General features: G+C 38.3%; 3 protein-coding genes across 3 annotated transcripts; all 3 read left to right on the top strand.

The window, feature by feature from the left end:
• Positions 1-1,150: 1,150 nt before the first annotated feature.
• LOC110750559 (polygalacturonase) lies at positions 1,151-3,848 on the top strand. Its single transcript, XM_021950901.2, has 4 exons — positions 1,151-1,657; positions 1,867-2,156; positions 2,432-2,660; positions 3,383-3,848. Exons 1-4 carry the CDS (start codon positions 1,214-1,216, stop codon positions 3,599-3,601), a joined length of 1,182 nt encoding a protein of 393 aa, XP_021806593.1. The 5' UTR covers positions 1,151-1,213; the 3' UTR covers positions 3,602-3,848.
• Positions 3,849-4,962: 1,114 nt separating this feature from the next.
• On the top strand, positions 4,963-7,902 carry LOC110750569 (2-alkenal reductase (NADP(+)-dependent)-like). Its single transcript, XM_021950912.2, has 5 exons — positions 4,963-5,263; positions 5,516-5,693; positions 5,774-5,940; positions 6,267-6,349; positions 7,325-7,902. The coding sequence occupies exons 1-5, from the start codon at positions 5,012-5,014 to the stop codon at positions 7,698-7,700; spliced, it is 1,056 nt and encodes a 351-aa protein (XP_021806604.1). The 5' UTR covers positions 4,963-5,011; the 3' UTR covers positions 7,701-7,902.
• A 3,266-nt stretch (positions 7,903-11,168) lies between these two features.
• Positions 11,169-13,138, top strand: LOC148294892 (uncharacterized). Its single transcript, XM_088252292.1, has 4 exons — positions 11,169-11,370; positions 11,618-11,911; positions 11,957-12,540; positions 13,010-13,138. Exons 1-4 carry the CDS (start codon positions 11,169-11,171, stop codon positions 13,136-13,138), a joined length of 1,209 nt encoding a protein of 402 aa, XP_088108418.1.
• Positions 13,139-15,441: the final 2,303 nt, after the last annotated feature.

Below are 15,441 nucleotides of genomic sequence, written 5' to 3'. Positions count from 1 at the left end.
CCAATACGTTCAATTGAAGCAACCAAATTAATAAAAATCTGTTCGTTTTCACGAATTCTGAATAATGCTGACGCATTCATTTCAACATAACTGGTTGAATATATTGGATCAATTGCAACATATGCGCATGTACATGCGCATGGTGTGTTTAGATTAAATGACCAGTTTTACTATTGCACCAAGTTTTGCAAAAGGGCATGCAAAGTAGGTCGTACGTTTAACATGGAAATAGGAGTGGGAAATAGGATAAAACTTGCATATAATATGGCAAGTCTGAAAATGTCGGGCGACAACTCAACTTCTGGGCCAAAATGTCCCTTTTATCAAGCGTCGACATGGAAATTAGGAGGGTGAGGTGATTTCTTCTCCCATGTCAGCAATGTATCTCCAGTATTTTACGATAGTTATGATGTATCTCGATATTTCGTACAAACACAAAAATGTTCCAAAATAGAAGAAAGAAGATGCAAATTCAAACATAATAAACAGTATAGTTGTTTAGAATCTTTAACTGAGTCAAATATAAACCGAACTTAGCCTAACTGAGCACTCATGTACTAACCCAGACAATTATTCAAACAAAGTGTTTTGTATCAAGAACTATGCCTCGAGTTGGAACTTGGAGGGCCCATATTATATGCATGTCTGATATTTTCATCTTTTATAACAGTGACAGAGGAGAATCCATTTTTGGGGATCCAATAATAATAGAGATTTATTACATGGGATGCCAACAATATAGATGTTTCAATGTTTCAATATGGAAGCAATCACATAAGGATTAAAATGGCAGGACATCAGACATGAGAAACTAAGGGGAGAGAGAGAGAGAGAGAGAGAGAGAGAGAGAGGTAATGGATTATATTGCGGTTCAAGCAAGAGAAGGCCATAACACTGTATAGCAATAGCACCGTAAAATAAGATGCAAAGAATGAGGATGGGGGTCATGTTTTCAAGTACCAAAACACGCAAGGGCATTTTGGTAAAGTACGTATATATCCTCTTCCTGCTACACATATTATTAGCCTACGTAAGGTCACTACGGCGCCGTTTCCCTTTTTTATTGGCGTAGTTAATCTCATCATCCACACAAGTTCATTTCGTTCAAAGCTATAAATAACCCATCAAACCATTCAACTTTCCCACCACGACTCCTCACTCCTTCAACTCATTAACCTCTCTCTCTCTCTCTCTCTCTCATTGTCATCCGCAAATGGCAAACCGTAGAAGCCTCTTTTCTCTCTCACTTGTCTTTGTGTTCATGATCAACTCAGCCATAGCCACCCCAGTCACATACAATGTGGCCAGTTTAGGAGCCAAAGCAGATGGCAAGACTGACTCCACAAAAGCCTTCCTCTCTGCATGGGCTAAAGCTTGTGCCTCGATGAATCCCAGTGTCATTTATGTGCCGGCAGGAACGTTCTTTCTTCGCGATGTGGTGTTTAGTGGGCCTTGCAAGAACAATGCCATCACCTTTCGCATTGCCGGAACCCTTGTGGCCCCGTCCGATTACCGGGTCATCGGTAATGCAGCTAACTGGATTTTCTTTCACCATGTAAACGGGGTTACCATATCAGGTGGAATTCTTGACGGCCAAGGCACTGCCTTGTGGGCTTGCAAGGCCTCCCATGGCAAGAGTTGTCCCAGCGGAGCAACGGTAATTAATTATCTGCTTTAAATATCAAATTCATGACACCATTATTTTGAGTTATGACCAGAAAAAGAAATAATGATAATACAATTCCACATGTGCATGTGCTTCATTATTAGTGAGAATTTTAAAGGTCGACGTACGTACAATTTGCTTTATTATCTGCCCCCAATTGAATTGAGCTTGATCAAGTAATTTCGTGTGTATATGTGCAGACATTGGGTTTTTCCTACTCAAACAACATTGTGGTGAGTGGATTGGTATCCCTAAACAGCCAAATGTTCCACATAGTCATCAACGACTGCCAAAATGTGCAAATGCAAGGTGTCAGGGTTTCTGCTTCCGGTAATAGCCCTAACACCGATGGCATTCATGTCCAAATGTCATCTGGTGTCACAATCCTCAACTCCAAGATTGCAACCGGTGACGATTGTGTCTCAATTGGCCCCGGAACCTCAAATTTGTGGATTGAAAGCGTTGCATGTGGACCTGGCCATGGAATTAGGTATACCACATCAAAATTATGCATCCATGATTGATTAAACTAGCTAAATGCATACTATTTCATAATATACGTTATAATGTACATCCTAACAAAAATGTATACCTTTTTTCTTCGTTGCTTAATGATATTTGAATTTAGGACATCTTCCAATAAAGGGAAAATTAATTGGGTGCTAGTAGACCAAATGGCCATTGCATACAAAAGTTTATCTTTCTTTTGGGTGGATGTTCTAGTTGTAACTTGTAAATTTAACATTGTTTTACTTGATGGTTCAGCATCGGGAGTCTAGGCAAGGAGCAAGAAGAGGCCGGTGTACAAAATGTAACAGTTAAAACGGTTACCTTTACTGGTACTCAGAATGGTCTAAGGATCAAGTCATGGGGGAGGGCAAGCACTGGGTTTGCTAGAAATATTCTTTTCCAACATGCGACAATGGTCAATGTCGAAAATCCTATTGTTATCGATCAACATTATTGCCCCGACAACAAAGGGTGCCCTGGTCAGGTAAGATATCATTCATGCTTCCCAAAGTTTAATTACAACTAAATTTTCTCTTTTTCACGTGTGTAGTGTAAGGATACTACTTGCCTCCTTACTAGTAAAGATATATTCCTCATTGTGAATCACAGTTTGATACATGTGCAAAAATAATTCATAAAAAACACAAAAAGAAAAAATTATGCACATATGTCACACTGCTATTGACAGGAATGTAGAAATTTCTACTTACCTGATAAGGAGAGAAGTATTTTCCGTAGTGTAATGTTTTTGATAAAAACGTGGGATAACCAAATTATAACTGTCTAATTTCGAAACATATCAAAAGCTTTCATGGGCTTCCAACTAGAAGAGAGGGAAAAAGGAGGACTTTTCTATATGGGCTAAGCCAATAATTTTAGACCCAAAGAAAACCCGATAACTCCTTACTTCATGGGCTTGCTCTCCTACTACTTACAAAGGTCAAGCCTTGCCCATTGTAACCTTTGTAACTTATTAATAACTTGATTGTATTTTGTAATGGGTTGTAGCTCAAGTCGTCAACAATATTTATCTCTGTATTCGAAATTTAAAGTAACTTCATCGTAGCTTTGCCAAAAAAGCATTAAACTTCCCATTAAGCCGAATTCCCATGCTATAATACTTGTTCACCTTCTGTTTGATCAAAAGCTGGAAATCTGACTTTTGTATTTTTTTTTTTTTCTTTTGTCAATTTTGTTTTTCGATAGGTTTCTGGAGTTCAAATTAGCGATGTGACATACGAAGACATACACGGTACATCAGCAACAGAAGTTGCAGTAAAATTTGATTGCAGTCCCAAGCACCCTTGTAGCGAGATCAAATTGAAGGATGTGAAGCTTACTTACCAGAACCAAGCAGCTGAGTCTTCATGTAGCCATGCAGATGGAACCACTGAGGGTGTGGTTCAGCCTACAAGTTGTTTGTAGAGTGGAAAAATATGAGCTGCTTGTAGAATTATTGAAATCCAAAAGTTTGCCCTCCATTACTAGGGACAAATGAAAAGATAATTATACGATTTATAGGAAGATTGAGCTTGTGGCGTTGAGCCTGGCCTTGCAATTTGTTTAGTTTGTTCGAACTTGTCGACTTCGATGGGTGTTTATGTTATGAACTGTTGTAAGATTATATATATTCAGGAGACGTTAAATTCACAAGATTAAATTTGATTTTGATGGCTGATGTGGTATTTGACATAGGTTTCAATATTCTATTACACTCAATATGTCAATTTAATTCACTATTTTATTATAATCGGAAGCACACATTAAATGGTAAAAATTTGGTTCAAGAGACAAAAGGATTTGAACTCTCGCATGAACTTTTTGGTTGGAGCATTTTCTCATGTCAAATTTATCCGTTAAAAGTTTATTATAGTATTTTAACATTTCGGTTGAAGATGCTCTAAAAAATCGACTTATATAAATCTTAAATATGCATTGATTCAGGATGCATTTTTGTTTCTTATTCTTGAGCTTTGGGCTTTAGGTAATTAACTTGAAATGTTGTTGGGCACCTTGCACTAATTGACTAAAGAAAATAGACCCGAAGCAAGATTCCTTGTAGTTGCCAATTTGAAGTTTTCTTTATCGCTACATACTTACTGGTCTACAAGATCTCTCTCTAATACATAATTTGACATAAATAAATATAGTGAAGAGTGCATTGACTAAACAAAAAACAAAACAAAAAAGCAGCACGTAAGCAATTACGTGGATTTGGTGTAAAAGCTAAAGGCCTCTGATTTATGTAAGCAGTTACGGTAGTCGTATTATATTATATGTATCTTGGCTCTGCAATTGTAATGGGGATAAAAATATTTTGCTATCCCCAACCAATAACACAATGATACATGGAAAAGTTATCTCATGTGTCATTGCGTTATTGGCTGGAGATAGCAAAAAGTGCTATCCCCGTTGCATGAAAGTATTTCTTCTGCATTGCATATCCTATTATAGAAAAAAGAAAAAAAATAAGAAAAGGAAGAACTCAATTGATCAATCATAGTGAAGAAAATATATTGAAAGAAAATATCAATTAATCCCCTCTTATATTGAAGGCTTCAATAATAAATAAAATTTGCATATAGAATTGGGCCAGTCGGTCAAGACAGTGTGCTCGTTCCTTTGCACCTGAGTTCAATCCCCTTCCCCGAACATTTTCAAACAAATAATAATAAAATAAAAATGTGAATTTGAAAGTCAATGTCGTAGTAAAATATGGTTTTTTAGTATCAATATTAAGGAAAGCCATGGTTCTAGCAGAATGCCTCCACTGCTATATATAAGGTTTGGATCACCCTACCCTTAAGCACCAAGCAGAGAGAGAGAGAGAGAGGAATGGCAGAAGTGAGTAACAAGCAGGTGATACTGAGGGAGTATGTCACTGGCTTTCCCAAAGAGTCAGACTTGTACGTGAGTAGCACTGCTACTATCAAGTTGAAGCTTTCTGAGCCTGAGCATGAGGGTTCTTCAAACAAACTAGTTCTAGTGAAGAATCTTTACTTGTCTTGCGATCCCTACCAACGACTACTTATGGAACGAATCGAAGGCCTCAGCAGCCAACCCAATTCCTCCTTTACGCCTGGCTCTGTAAGCAAAACGCATCATATATCTTTTCCTTTCAATTTCTGTAAATATATATACCAAATGTTAGCATCTACCAGCGCAATGAGCACAAATAACTGTGATTAATAGGTAGTAGGAGCTGATAGTGGTTTTCGTCACCACATCCTATGCCACAAATATTAATGATTACCACTTATTTTTCTAGTAGTGCTTGTTTTTTTGTTGACAACATTGGGAGGAGAGGAGCCAATTAATTTTGTTGGTGTAAACGTGCAGCCAATATATGGGTATGGAGTGGCTAAAGTTTTGGACTCTGGGCACCCAGATTTGAAGGCAGGTGACTTAGTTTGGGGGACTACCTATTGGGAAGAGTACAGCCGAATCCCTGCACCCGAAGGCCTGATCAAAATCCAGCACACTGATGTACCTCTATCCTATTATACTGGAATTCTTGGTAATAAGTCTAACCAATTTTAGCTCATGATGATATGTGTTGGTTTAGATACATAAGTGTATTTTGTAGTTTCATTTCAGGTATGCCTGGTTTGACAGCTTATGTTGGTTTCTACGAAATTTGTTCTCCTAAGAAAGGAGAACATGTCTTCATTTCAGCAGCAGCTGGTGCTGTTGGTCAGCTTGTTGGACAATTTGCAAAATTAATGGGTTGTTATGTTGTTGGAAGTGCTGGCAGTAAGGAAAAGGTACAAACTTGAGAAATCTTTTAATTTCAAATTAATATTATCTACACCATTTTTTTTCTTGTTTCGGTTGTATTTTGCTGTTGTTATTTGGGCCAACTTTGGTGTTGGTTTGGGTTGGGGCCTCTGTTTGTGTTGTTGAATTGGGTCTTTTAGTTGTTTTTCTAAACTCTGACTTAACCATCTTCTTTGCGTGTGCCTAAATTTATAATTTTGACCAGTGTCACGCAGGAAAATGTTTCATGCTTTATTAACAGGGGGCTTTAGATGAGTATTTTATTCAGATGAAAAGTGATTCATTCCTTTCCTTTATGGATTCATCTTGTTAGGTTGATCTATTGAAGAATAAGCTTGGATTTGATGAGGCTTTTAACTATAAAGAAGAGGCTGACTTGAATGCGGCTTTCAAAAGGTACATATGAGTAATGATAGAGAAATTACATTTATAGACCCTAGTGTACCACCAATACAATGAGTCTCAACTCTATTAGACAGGTGGTATACAAAGCAGTCTATAAATGTGATCTCCCTATCATTTTCCGTAAAATAATATTTATTATGTCATACTAGTTTCCTTCAGTAAGAAAAGAAAGGAAAAAACGATTATTAAGAATTTGTGTGTTGTTAGGGTTCGTCATTGGGCTGGGCCAACTAAATGGCCCGGACTTTTTAAAAAAAGTCTTTTAAATCTTTTTGTTACACATTTTGTTTTTTCAAAAGTGATGGATATAGAGTATTCTCTTAAACAATAGTATAGATTACTACATAACTTAAGAAAACAAAAATATAATAGCCAAACTTTTTTACTAAACCTAGACCAATAACCAATATATTTAAAAAATATTATACCTGAAAATGAATCTTATGATGTGCAATTTGTGCCTTAATTAACTTCTATCCCAAATTAGGATTGACATCATGAAAATTAAAGCAATTTGTGCCTTTAGAATTAATAAACCCAAAATAAGCTTTCAAATTCTTTATTGAACCATTAAATTTGAACTTGACAAAAAAGGGACACTAAGAGATATAGTGCATATATTGCTTGTTTGTTACAAAATTTTAGACAACATTGAAAAAATTAACTTAATTTATAACATGTGTAAACAAAATAAAAAGTTTATTAGTTTGTTGTACATATTATATTATTTTGATATGAGGTTAGAGAATGCATCAATTATTCTTAAAAAAAAGAAAGGCATAAGCGGGCGGGCCGAGAGGGCCTAACCATCCGGCTAGGCCGGACTTTGGCCCATCAGGCCTCGGACTACCCACTTTGGGGCCGCGGACCAAATGATGATCCCTATATGTTGTATATGATGCTTTGAAGCTTGAGCTTTCTTGAGTGAAAGATAAATTTTCTTCGTAATTACCATACACTTGCCAGGTATTTCCCTGAAGGCATTGATATTTACTTTGAGAATGTTGGAGGCAAAATGCTAGACGCAGTGCTCCTCAACATGAGACTCCATGGCCGCATTGCTGTATGTGGAATGATCTCACAGTACAATCTTGATCAAGCAGAAGGGGTAACGAATTTGATGCACCTCGTGTACAAACGTATCCGCCTCCATGGATTTTCAGTAAGAGATCACTATCACCTCCATTCGAAATTCGTGGAGTCTATGCTGCCTTACATTAGGCAAGGAAAGATTGTTTATATGGAAGACATAGTTGAAGGCCTTGAGAGTGGTCCAAGAGCGCTGGTTGGACTTTTTAAGGGTCTTAACTTCGGAAAACAAGTAGTTGACATCTCTGCATGAATAAGTTGTTCTGTCAATCGGCGATTTGGTGTGCTTGTGTTTCTAACCACTACAACTTTGTTAAGTGGCTCTTTGGTTTTATTTTTATGTTTTTGGATTCTTTTTGGGATTGCATATGTTAAGTGGTGCACTTTGTCATACAGAAGATATTCATCAATAATAAGGGCTAGTTTGGGATTGTTGTCACTTTTTAAAAAAGATGCTTATGCTAGCTTTGGAAATAATGAGCAGTAAAGTAAAGTAGTTCCATGCTTGTTAAATAATATTTTTAAAGTGTTGTTAGTATAAAAAGCAGTGTCAAAACCGTTTGGTAAATTTTAATATAAGTCTATTGGTGGTGGTGGAGGTGATGGTGGTGGTATAGGTGGAGGTTGAGTTGGTGGATGTGCTGACGGTGGTGAAGGTGGTGGTGGGTGGTGGGGGTAGTGATGTTACTGCATGTGGTGGTGGTTGTAGTGGTTGAGGTGGAGGTGGTGATCGTGGTATAGGTGGAGGTGGAGGTGGAGTTGGTGGTAGAGGTGGTGGGTAGTGGTAGTGGTAAATGTCAAATCGAGGTACAAGTGATCAAATAAGTGTACAATAAAAGTTCTTGGGAATTAGATTGATAACTGTGTTTTTCGAATTAACAAGAAAATTGAGACATATTTTCACATTTATTGAGTTACTGTGGAAATTTACAACCCATATGGGTCACATAGGAATAATCAAGTCGGCAATAAAGCTTGGGTGGTATGACATCCTCTATAGGCCTAGAAGTGTGATATAAAGGCACAAGGTTCGGCAAACTCTGTAGTTGAATTACCACATCTATTATAGGGTTACACAGATGGCCCAAAAAATCCCTTGTTTTACAAGGAATATATCTCTAACTGGATAGCCGCATTTAATATGGATTTCATAACATTTCATATATATCTCAAGCACCTATTCGACCAGATGAGTGCTGCTACGGGCACCAACTTAAATACCAATTTAATGATACCAACCTATGTGGCACATGACATGACAATTTATGTCATATGCCACATAATTTTTTTTATTAGTTAAGTTTTAAACCTTTTTTTTTGCCAGAATTAACTTAATTATTTAGTTCTAAGTAAATAAATTCTGCTCCATGCCTCCCTTCCTTCTCAGATCTACCATGGCCTCCTTCCTCCCCAACTTGTATGCCCTTACTATTACACACATTGAATTTGGCTTTCGGGGTGTGACATATTTTTACCAATCCCCTGAAGCCTTTCTTATCTTTGAATGCTTGAGTGCTAACCATTGTTTGTTTCCCTTGCTTTAGGAAGATTGCCTCACTCAGCCAGAATGTATGATGAGGTGTTTGTGAATGGTGCAAAATCGGTACATGGCCACGACACCGATATATAAATGAGAAGAGAATTCCTTGGTCAGTATTGCAAAACTGTTGCAGCATTGAAGGGTTGTGTGAACTCCTCGATTTCAAGAGAAGTCGAATATTGCTTGATGTGGAAGATGGCTCAAACTAATAAAAATGAGGAAACGGGTCATACCAACAAAAATATGGCAGATGGCCAGAATATTAACTAAAACCATGGTAAGATTTGGGAAGTGAGGCAATGGCAGATTCGGAGAGGGAGGAAGGCCATGGCAGATCTATGAAGGAATGGAGAAACAGATCAGACCTCTTCCCTTCTCCTCATACCAGAATTCATCATACACACCCAATCGATTTCGAAATATTACATAAAAGTTGTGATGGCGCCGGAACGTTTTTTATATGCTTCCCATGAGCATTCGCTGCAACAAGACTGTGTGCCAATGAAATGGCCAAAGCTACCAAGGTCAATTCCTGCAAAGAAACCTCCGACTAGGTACTTGGGTTATTATTCTTTAATCTTAATCTTGTTTGGGTTTTGATTTTGAAGCTTAATTGCCCAGTTCGTCTCTCATTTTGCTTTCTCTTTCGAAGGTTTAGGGTTTGTTTATTTTTGAAAGCTTTGGTGTTTTCTAGTTCTTCAGGGGTATTTTGGGATTGAACAATCCATGTTTTTCTTCAATTGTACCCAGTGCTCGGTTGGGATCGCCACAAGGACAGACCCACGATATTCACGTGTTGCTTGTGAGGCCGGTGCTACGCAATTTGATGGTCATCGCATGCCGTTGCTCAGGCGTCTTCACTATGAGGTTGAGGTAAAACAAAGGAACTAAAGATTCTGCCTACATACATACATATATATATATATGCATGCTTCATGTCTTTATGTTTTTAAATTGCCTTTTACTGTTATCAGATTGCTTTAATGACTCAATTCAAACTTATTTTCCAGGAAACAGATAAGGAAAATAGAAGAGCTCTTAGCCAAACAGTTTGTTAACATGGTAGATGCCTTACCTTTGTACTTGTTATCAGGTTTGCAGATTCCCTTATACTGTAATCACATTGCTGCTGGTGCTTAAATAATGACTCAATTAATATATTATTTCAAATGCGGCAAATAAAAGATGGATCAGAAAAGGAAGATGGAAGAAGTGGGGGATGCCATGAAATCTTTGGATTTGAAAATAGAGATGGACATCCCCGCTGCCGTGGATGAGATTATGCGCGACTTTGAGTGCGAATGCTGCGTGCAGGGCTTTGCAACAAAGAGCTGCAGGAAATGTAAGAAGAATCTATGCGCTTTTTATATGTAGACCAGTTTAAACCACATAGATACACATATGCATGCTCTCTGTTTGTCTAGTGTTCTATATCTCTGTGTAGCTGTTTACACTGCAATTAACCTATTAGATGACCGTAGTTCATTTTGTCGGGGTGAATAAAAATTTCGGCGAAGAAATTTTATATTTATGATGGGTAGGGAAATTACCATTTTAATTGGAAATTGAAGCTGCTTTGAATTGAATTATCTTCTTATCATGCGCCCAATCAACGAGTCAACCAAATATGTGATGCAAACAACACAAAGAAACAAGACACATCTTCTAGGGAAAAGTTGACTTTGAAGGACTGAAGAGCTATATAATAATATATCCATGTAGTTTGTGTTGGCGTGAGTCAACTATCCTATTACGAATAGACTTATGTAATTATTTTATTTTATTGTAATTACCTAATTTGAGTAGAATTAGGAGATTTTGTATATATTTTATTTTTCTTTGTATCTCCTTATATAAGTATATATATCCCTCCAAGATAAAAGAATAAACACATTAGTTTAAACCCTAATTATTTTGAGTTGGTATTATAGCGGGTTTCGATCCGTCTCTACATCGCTGTTATTTTGTGTAATATATACCTAGCCGCTCTACTCCTATTTCCGCCGCTACCACACCTAGCCGCACTTTACTCCACCATTGTCGTCGTCGCCGCATCGCTCTCCATCGCTGTCACTTGTAACCATGCTTGATGTCAATGACTTCATCCTCTCACCTAATTCACCTACTGCTACTACTATTCCTATTGTGAAGGTTCACACTAAGTTGTCCCCTAATCTATGAATGGAATTCAAATTGAATGGATCCAATTATGAGATATGGGCTTCGATGATCGAACTTCATGCTACTACACAAGGCAAATTGGGTTACATGACTAGCAACACTGATGCCCCGGATTCCCAAGACCCACAATTTGGGAAGTGGAAGATTGTTGATGCTACTGTGAAAAGATGGACACTGCGAACTATGGAACCCAATTTGTTGAGTATGTTTCATACTCTCCCTACTGCCAAGGATATTTGGGATGCTATTAATCATATGTTTTATGATGGCTCTAACATATCCTAGCTCCATGAACTGTGGTGCTAGGCTACCCATCTCAAGCAAGGGGGAATCCTGTATCCACCTATTTTGCCGAACTCAAGGCGATCTGGCTTGAATTGGACAAGTGATGTCCTTTCAGATAAAGTGTGTTGATGATATGAAGACTTTTCAGGTTGCTGTTATGGCAGATCATGTGTATGATTTTTTGGCTGGCCTTGATGATACTTATGATAAGGTGCACAGTGATATTCTACGAAGTGATATGGTTCCGAGTATTGAGAATGTATTTTTTATGGTCCATTGTGAGGCTCAACGTAAGATTACTATGCTTGGATTCAGTACCAAGCATGGGGAACCTGTTGTTGTGTTTGCTTCCAAAAACACTGCTCTGGTTTCTCGGCTTTCAAGATCTGGCTCTTCTGATGTTTTTCCTCATCGCCTAACTTCTACAGAAAAAGACAAACTGAAGTGTGATCACTGTGGTGATTGAAGGCGTATACTATCTACACCTGCTGGGCTTTGCATAGGGGTCCCAGAGTGGGAAAAGGAACAAAGGTGCTTTAAAAAGGAACAACTGGGCGGCAAAGCTCATGTGGCTGATGCCACCACCCTTGCAGCCACTTTCTCTACTGGGCACAGCCACCTGGCCGCTGCCTCTGCGCCAGCCATGCCGACAGTCTCCAGTACCCCACCATCTCTTGCACCTTCGTCGTCTCCATGTAACTTTGGCAATGCTTTCCTTGCTCATGATCCACGAGATACAGGTTGGATTATTGACTCTGGTGCTACTAACCATATGACGTATAATTCTAATTTATTCTCTATTACTATGCTGCCTCATCGTGATCATGTTCTGATTGTTAATAATGCTACTGCTTCTGTCACGGGGGCTATAATTTTGACACCTACTTTACCATTAGACAAAGTGTTACTGGTTCCATCTTTTTCTAGCAATCTATTATCTATGCCCCAAGTTACTAAGCAGTTAAATTGTGTTGTGCTAATGTATCCATCTTTTCTTTTACTAGAGGATTTCCAAACTCGGGATATCTTTGTTAGTGGTACTAAAATGTGGGGGCTTTATTATGTGGATGATGTGGCCACTACTCAGGTTCTTCGTGCTGGTATCGCCTTCTCACCATCGTTAGATTTTGTTGCTACATTGCCGTTTTGGTCATGCCTCCTTTGGTTATTTACAACATTTGTTTCCTGCATTATTTAGTGAAGTCTCTGACTATGCCTTCCAATGTTAGACTTATATTTTAGCTAAGAGTCATCGAGTATCCTACCCTCTTAGTTGTAATAAACGCCTTATGCCATTTGATTTAGTTCATTCTGATGTTTGGGGTCCTTCCCCTATTTCTACTTCCTTGGGTATAAGCTGGTTTATGTTATTTGTGGATAATTGCACTCGTATGATGTGGTTATATGGGATGAAACATAAAAGTGATGTGGTCACTATCTTTCCACATTTTTATAAGATGATTCAAACTCAATTTATGCTCCCTATCAAACTTTTCTGATTCGATAATGGTGGAGAATTTGTAAATTCAGTTGTATCTTAATTTTTTCATACTCAGGGTGTTCTTCATGAGACTACTTGTCCTCAGACACCACAACATAATGGAGTTGTTGAACGTAAAAATGGGCAAATCCTTGTCACTGCTCATGCTTTGCTGTTTGGTGCGTTAGTTCCAAAGCAGTTCTAGATGGATGCTGTTATGTACGTATGCAGTCTATCTCTTGAATCATCTTCCTTCATGAGTTCTGGATTTTCGAACTCCTATGTAGGTACTAACTCACCATGTTTCAATCTGTTTTATGCTGACTCTGTCTCCAAAAGTGTTTGGGTGTGTCGTCTATGTTCACCTCCATAAGAATCAGAGGATCAAGTTGGGCCCTTATGCTTTCCGCTATGTCTTTCTGAGTTTCTCTCCTCACCAGAAAGGCTACTAGTGCTATCATCCTGCTACTCAACATCTGTATGTCTCCATGGATGTTACCTTCATTGAGGATGAGATGTTCTTCTTTGATATACCCGAGCATGTTCTTCATAGGGAGACTAGTAGTACAGGACATGACTAGCTAGATTTACAAGGAGAAGTTGTGGTGGATGGTTTGATACAAGGGAGGCCAATGGTTGAACCAACTAAGCCTACTGTTTTGGTCGAGACTACTGATTTGCCCGAAACTACTACTTTGGCCAAAACTCCTGATTTGGCCGACACTACTACTTTGGCAAAAGAACCTGTTAGTTTTACTAATGGTGCTGAACCGATTCCGCCCCTCATTCTCAAATAGTACCCAATCAAGCTCCCTTCTATATTCCTGAGGTACGCACTTCTATTTCTATTATTGGAAATTCTTATATTTTACCACCTAGACAGAACCGTGGGGTTCCACATGATCGTTACTGACCAGAAGGTTGTTAAACTCATAATTTCATACATATACATGCCCTATTTACTTACTCCTTTTGCTTAGTTTCTTAGAATTCTGAGTCATTTACCTCTCTTTGTGTGTTTTGTAAGTCAATAGAGCAAGATAGCATAATTCATGCAATTTAAGCATGTTAAGGCCTGATTTGGATGAATGGAAGAAAAGCTTAAAGACAAACCCATTTTGGGCTACACTCCCTTGTTAGTACAGTTTCGTAGGTCACATTGCCAGCCCTATTTTAGCAACCTAGACAGCTCGGAATAGGCAACATCCTTCATGGAAGTTGTTCCAATGGGTGTCCATTATAACATATCCAAAATACAGTCTCATTGGATAAATCTGAAGTTCGTCACCCATCAAACACAAAACCATGCTCAGGATGAATTTTGTGTGCGCTGCCAAATGAGTTAGCAATTTGTTTCGGCCTTAACTTCTTCCTCTGACCTTAGATTGGCCCAAATGACATGTGGTTGGAAAGATGACATTCTGAACTTCAAGATGAAGGGCTCAAAGTCATCATTTGCTTAAGGAAAGCCTAATTTGTGAGCCCTTGAAATTTCTGGTCATGCTGACCTAAAGATGAGCTAAGTGTGATTGGTCATTCTGACCTGAGCATGTGGTGTTATTGATTGTGGGGAAGTTAGGTGAAGCAAATTCATTACTTATAATTGAAGTGGAGTTTTGCAGCAGCCAAAGGAAATAAAAGAAGATGAAGTGGGAGCTGCAGCAGTAAGCCTAAAGAGAAGAGAGTCTCCAAAGAGCTAAAGGGAATCAGAAATTCATAGCCATCATTTACACTTACATTGTACACAAAGAGAGGGAGAGTTGAGAGTCACAAAGGGAGAGAAGAGAGAAGGCAGCAGCTGGGAGGCTTTGGGCCCTTGGCAGCGATGGAGAAGAAGCTTTTCCATCTCTACCATGTTGTCCCTATCTTATTCTCTTCCCTTTGCCTTTTATTTTCTTCTTGTATTTCTTATCTTTTCTTTGTTTTTCTGTCATTAGTTGTAATAAACATCTTGCTAGTCTTGTATCATGGTTTGAGTTTATAAAGTTTGATTTCATTAATGAATTCTTCTTCTCTGTTTTAATGGAGCTGTTTTGCATCCTTTGATTTATCACCTAAGGTTTTATGTATTATGCTCTTGTTGGGAAGGTTTGGGGATCATCTTCATATTCCATCCATTAGCAATTCATGAACTACATGTGATTTGGTTTCTAGGACTCCTAATGCAAACACCATGCCTTGGGGTCCTTGTGTTTAATGTAATCTGATCCAAACACCATGTACTTATTTGTGAGCATCGTCATGAGCGAATCAAATTGTTTACTTGCTTCCATAACATGATTAGAACAATTAGGGTGGATTCTAAAACCTCACCATCTTGTCTTAGTTCTTTTCTTTCTTTCTTGTTTTGTGTTCTTTTGTTTTCATTTCTGTTTTGTTTAGGGAAACTGAATTGGATCATTTAATCATCAATCCCTGTGGAATCGACCTCGCACTTACATATGCTAAACTACCAACAGCTCGTGCGCGAGTATCACAAGTTGAGGATGCAACTGAATTGATTTTGGT

The sequence above is a fragment of the Prunus avium genome, chromosome 4 (assembly GCF_965620075.1).
Source record: "Prunus avium chromosome 4, drPruAviu1.hap1.1, whole genome shotgun sequence".
Taxonomy (NCBI): domain Eukaryota; kingdom Viridiplantae; phylum Streptophyta; class Magnoliopsida; order Rosales; family Rosaceae; genus Prunus; species Prunus avium.
This window is presented reverse-complemented; position numbering and strand designations above follow the sequence as displayed.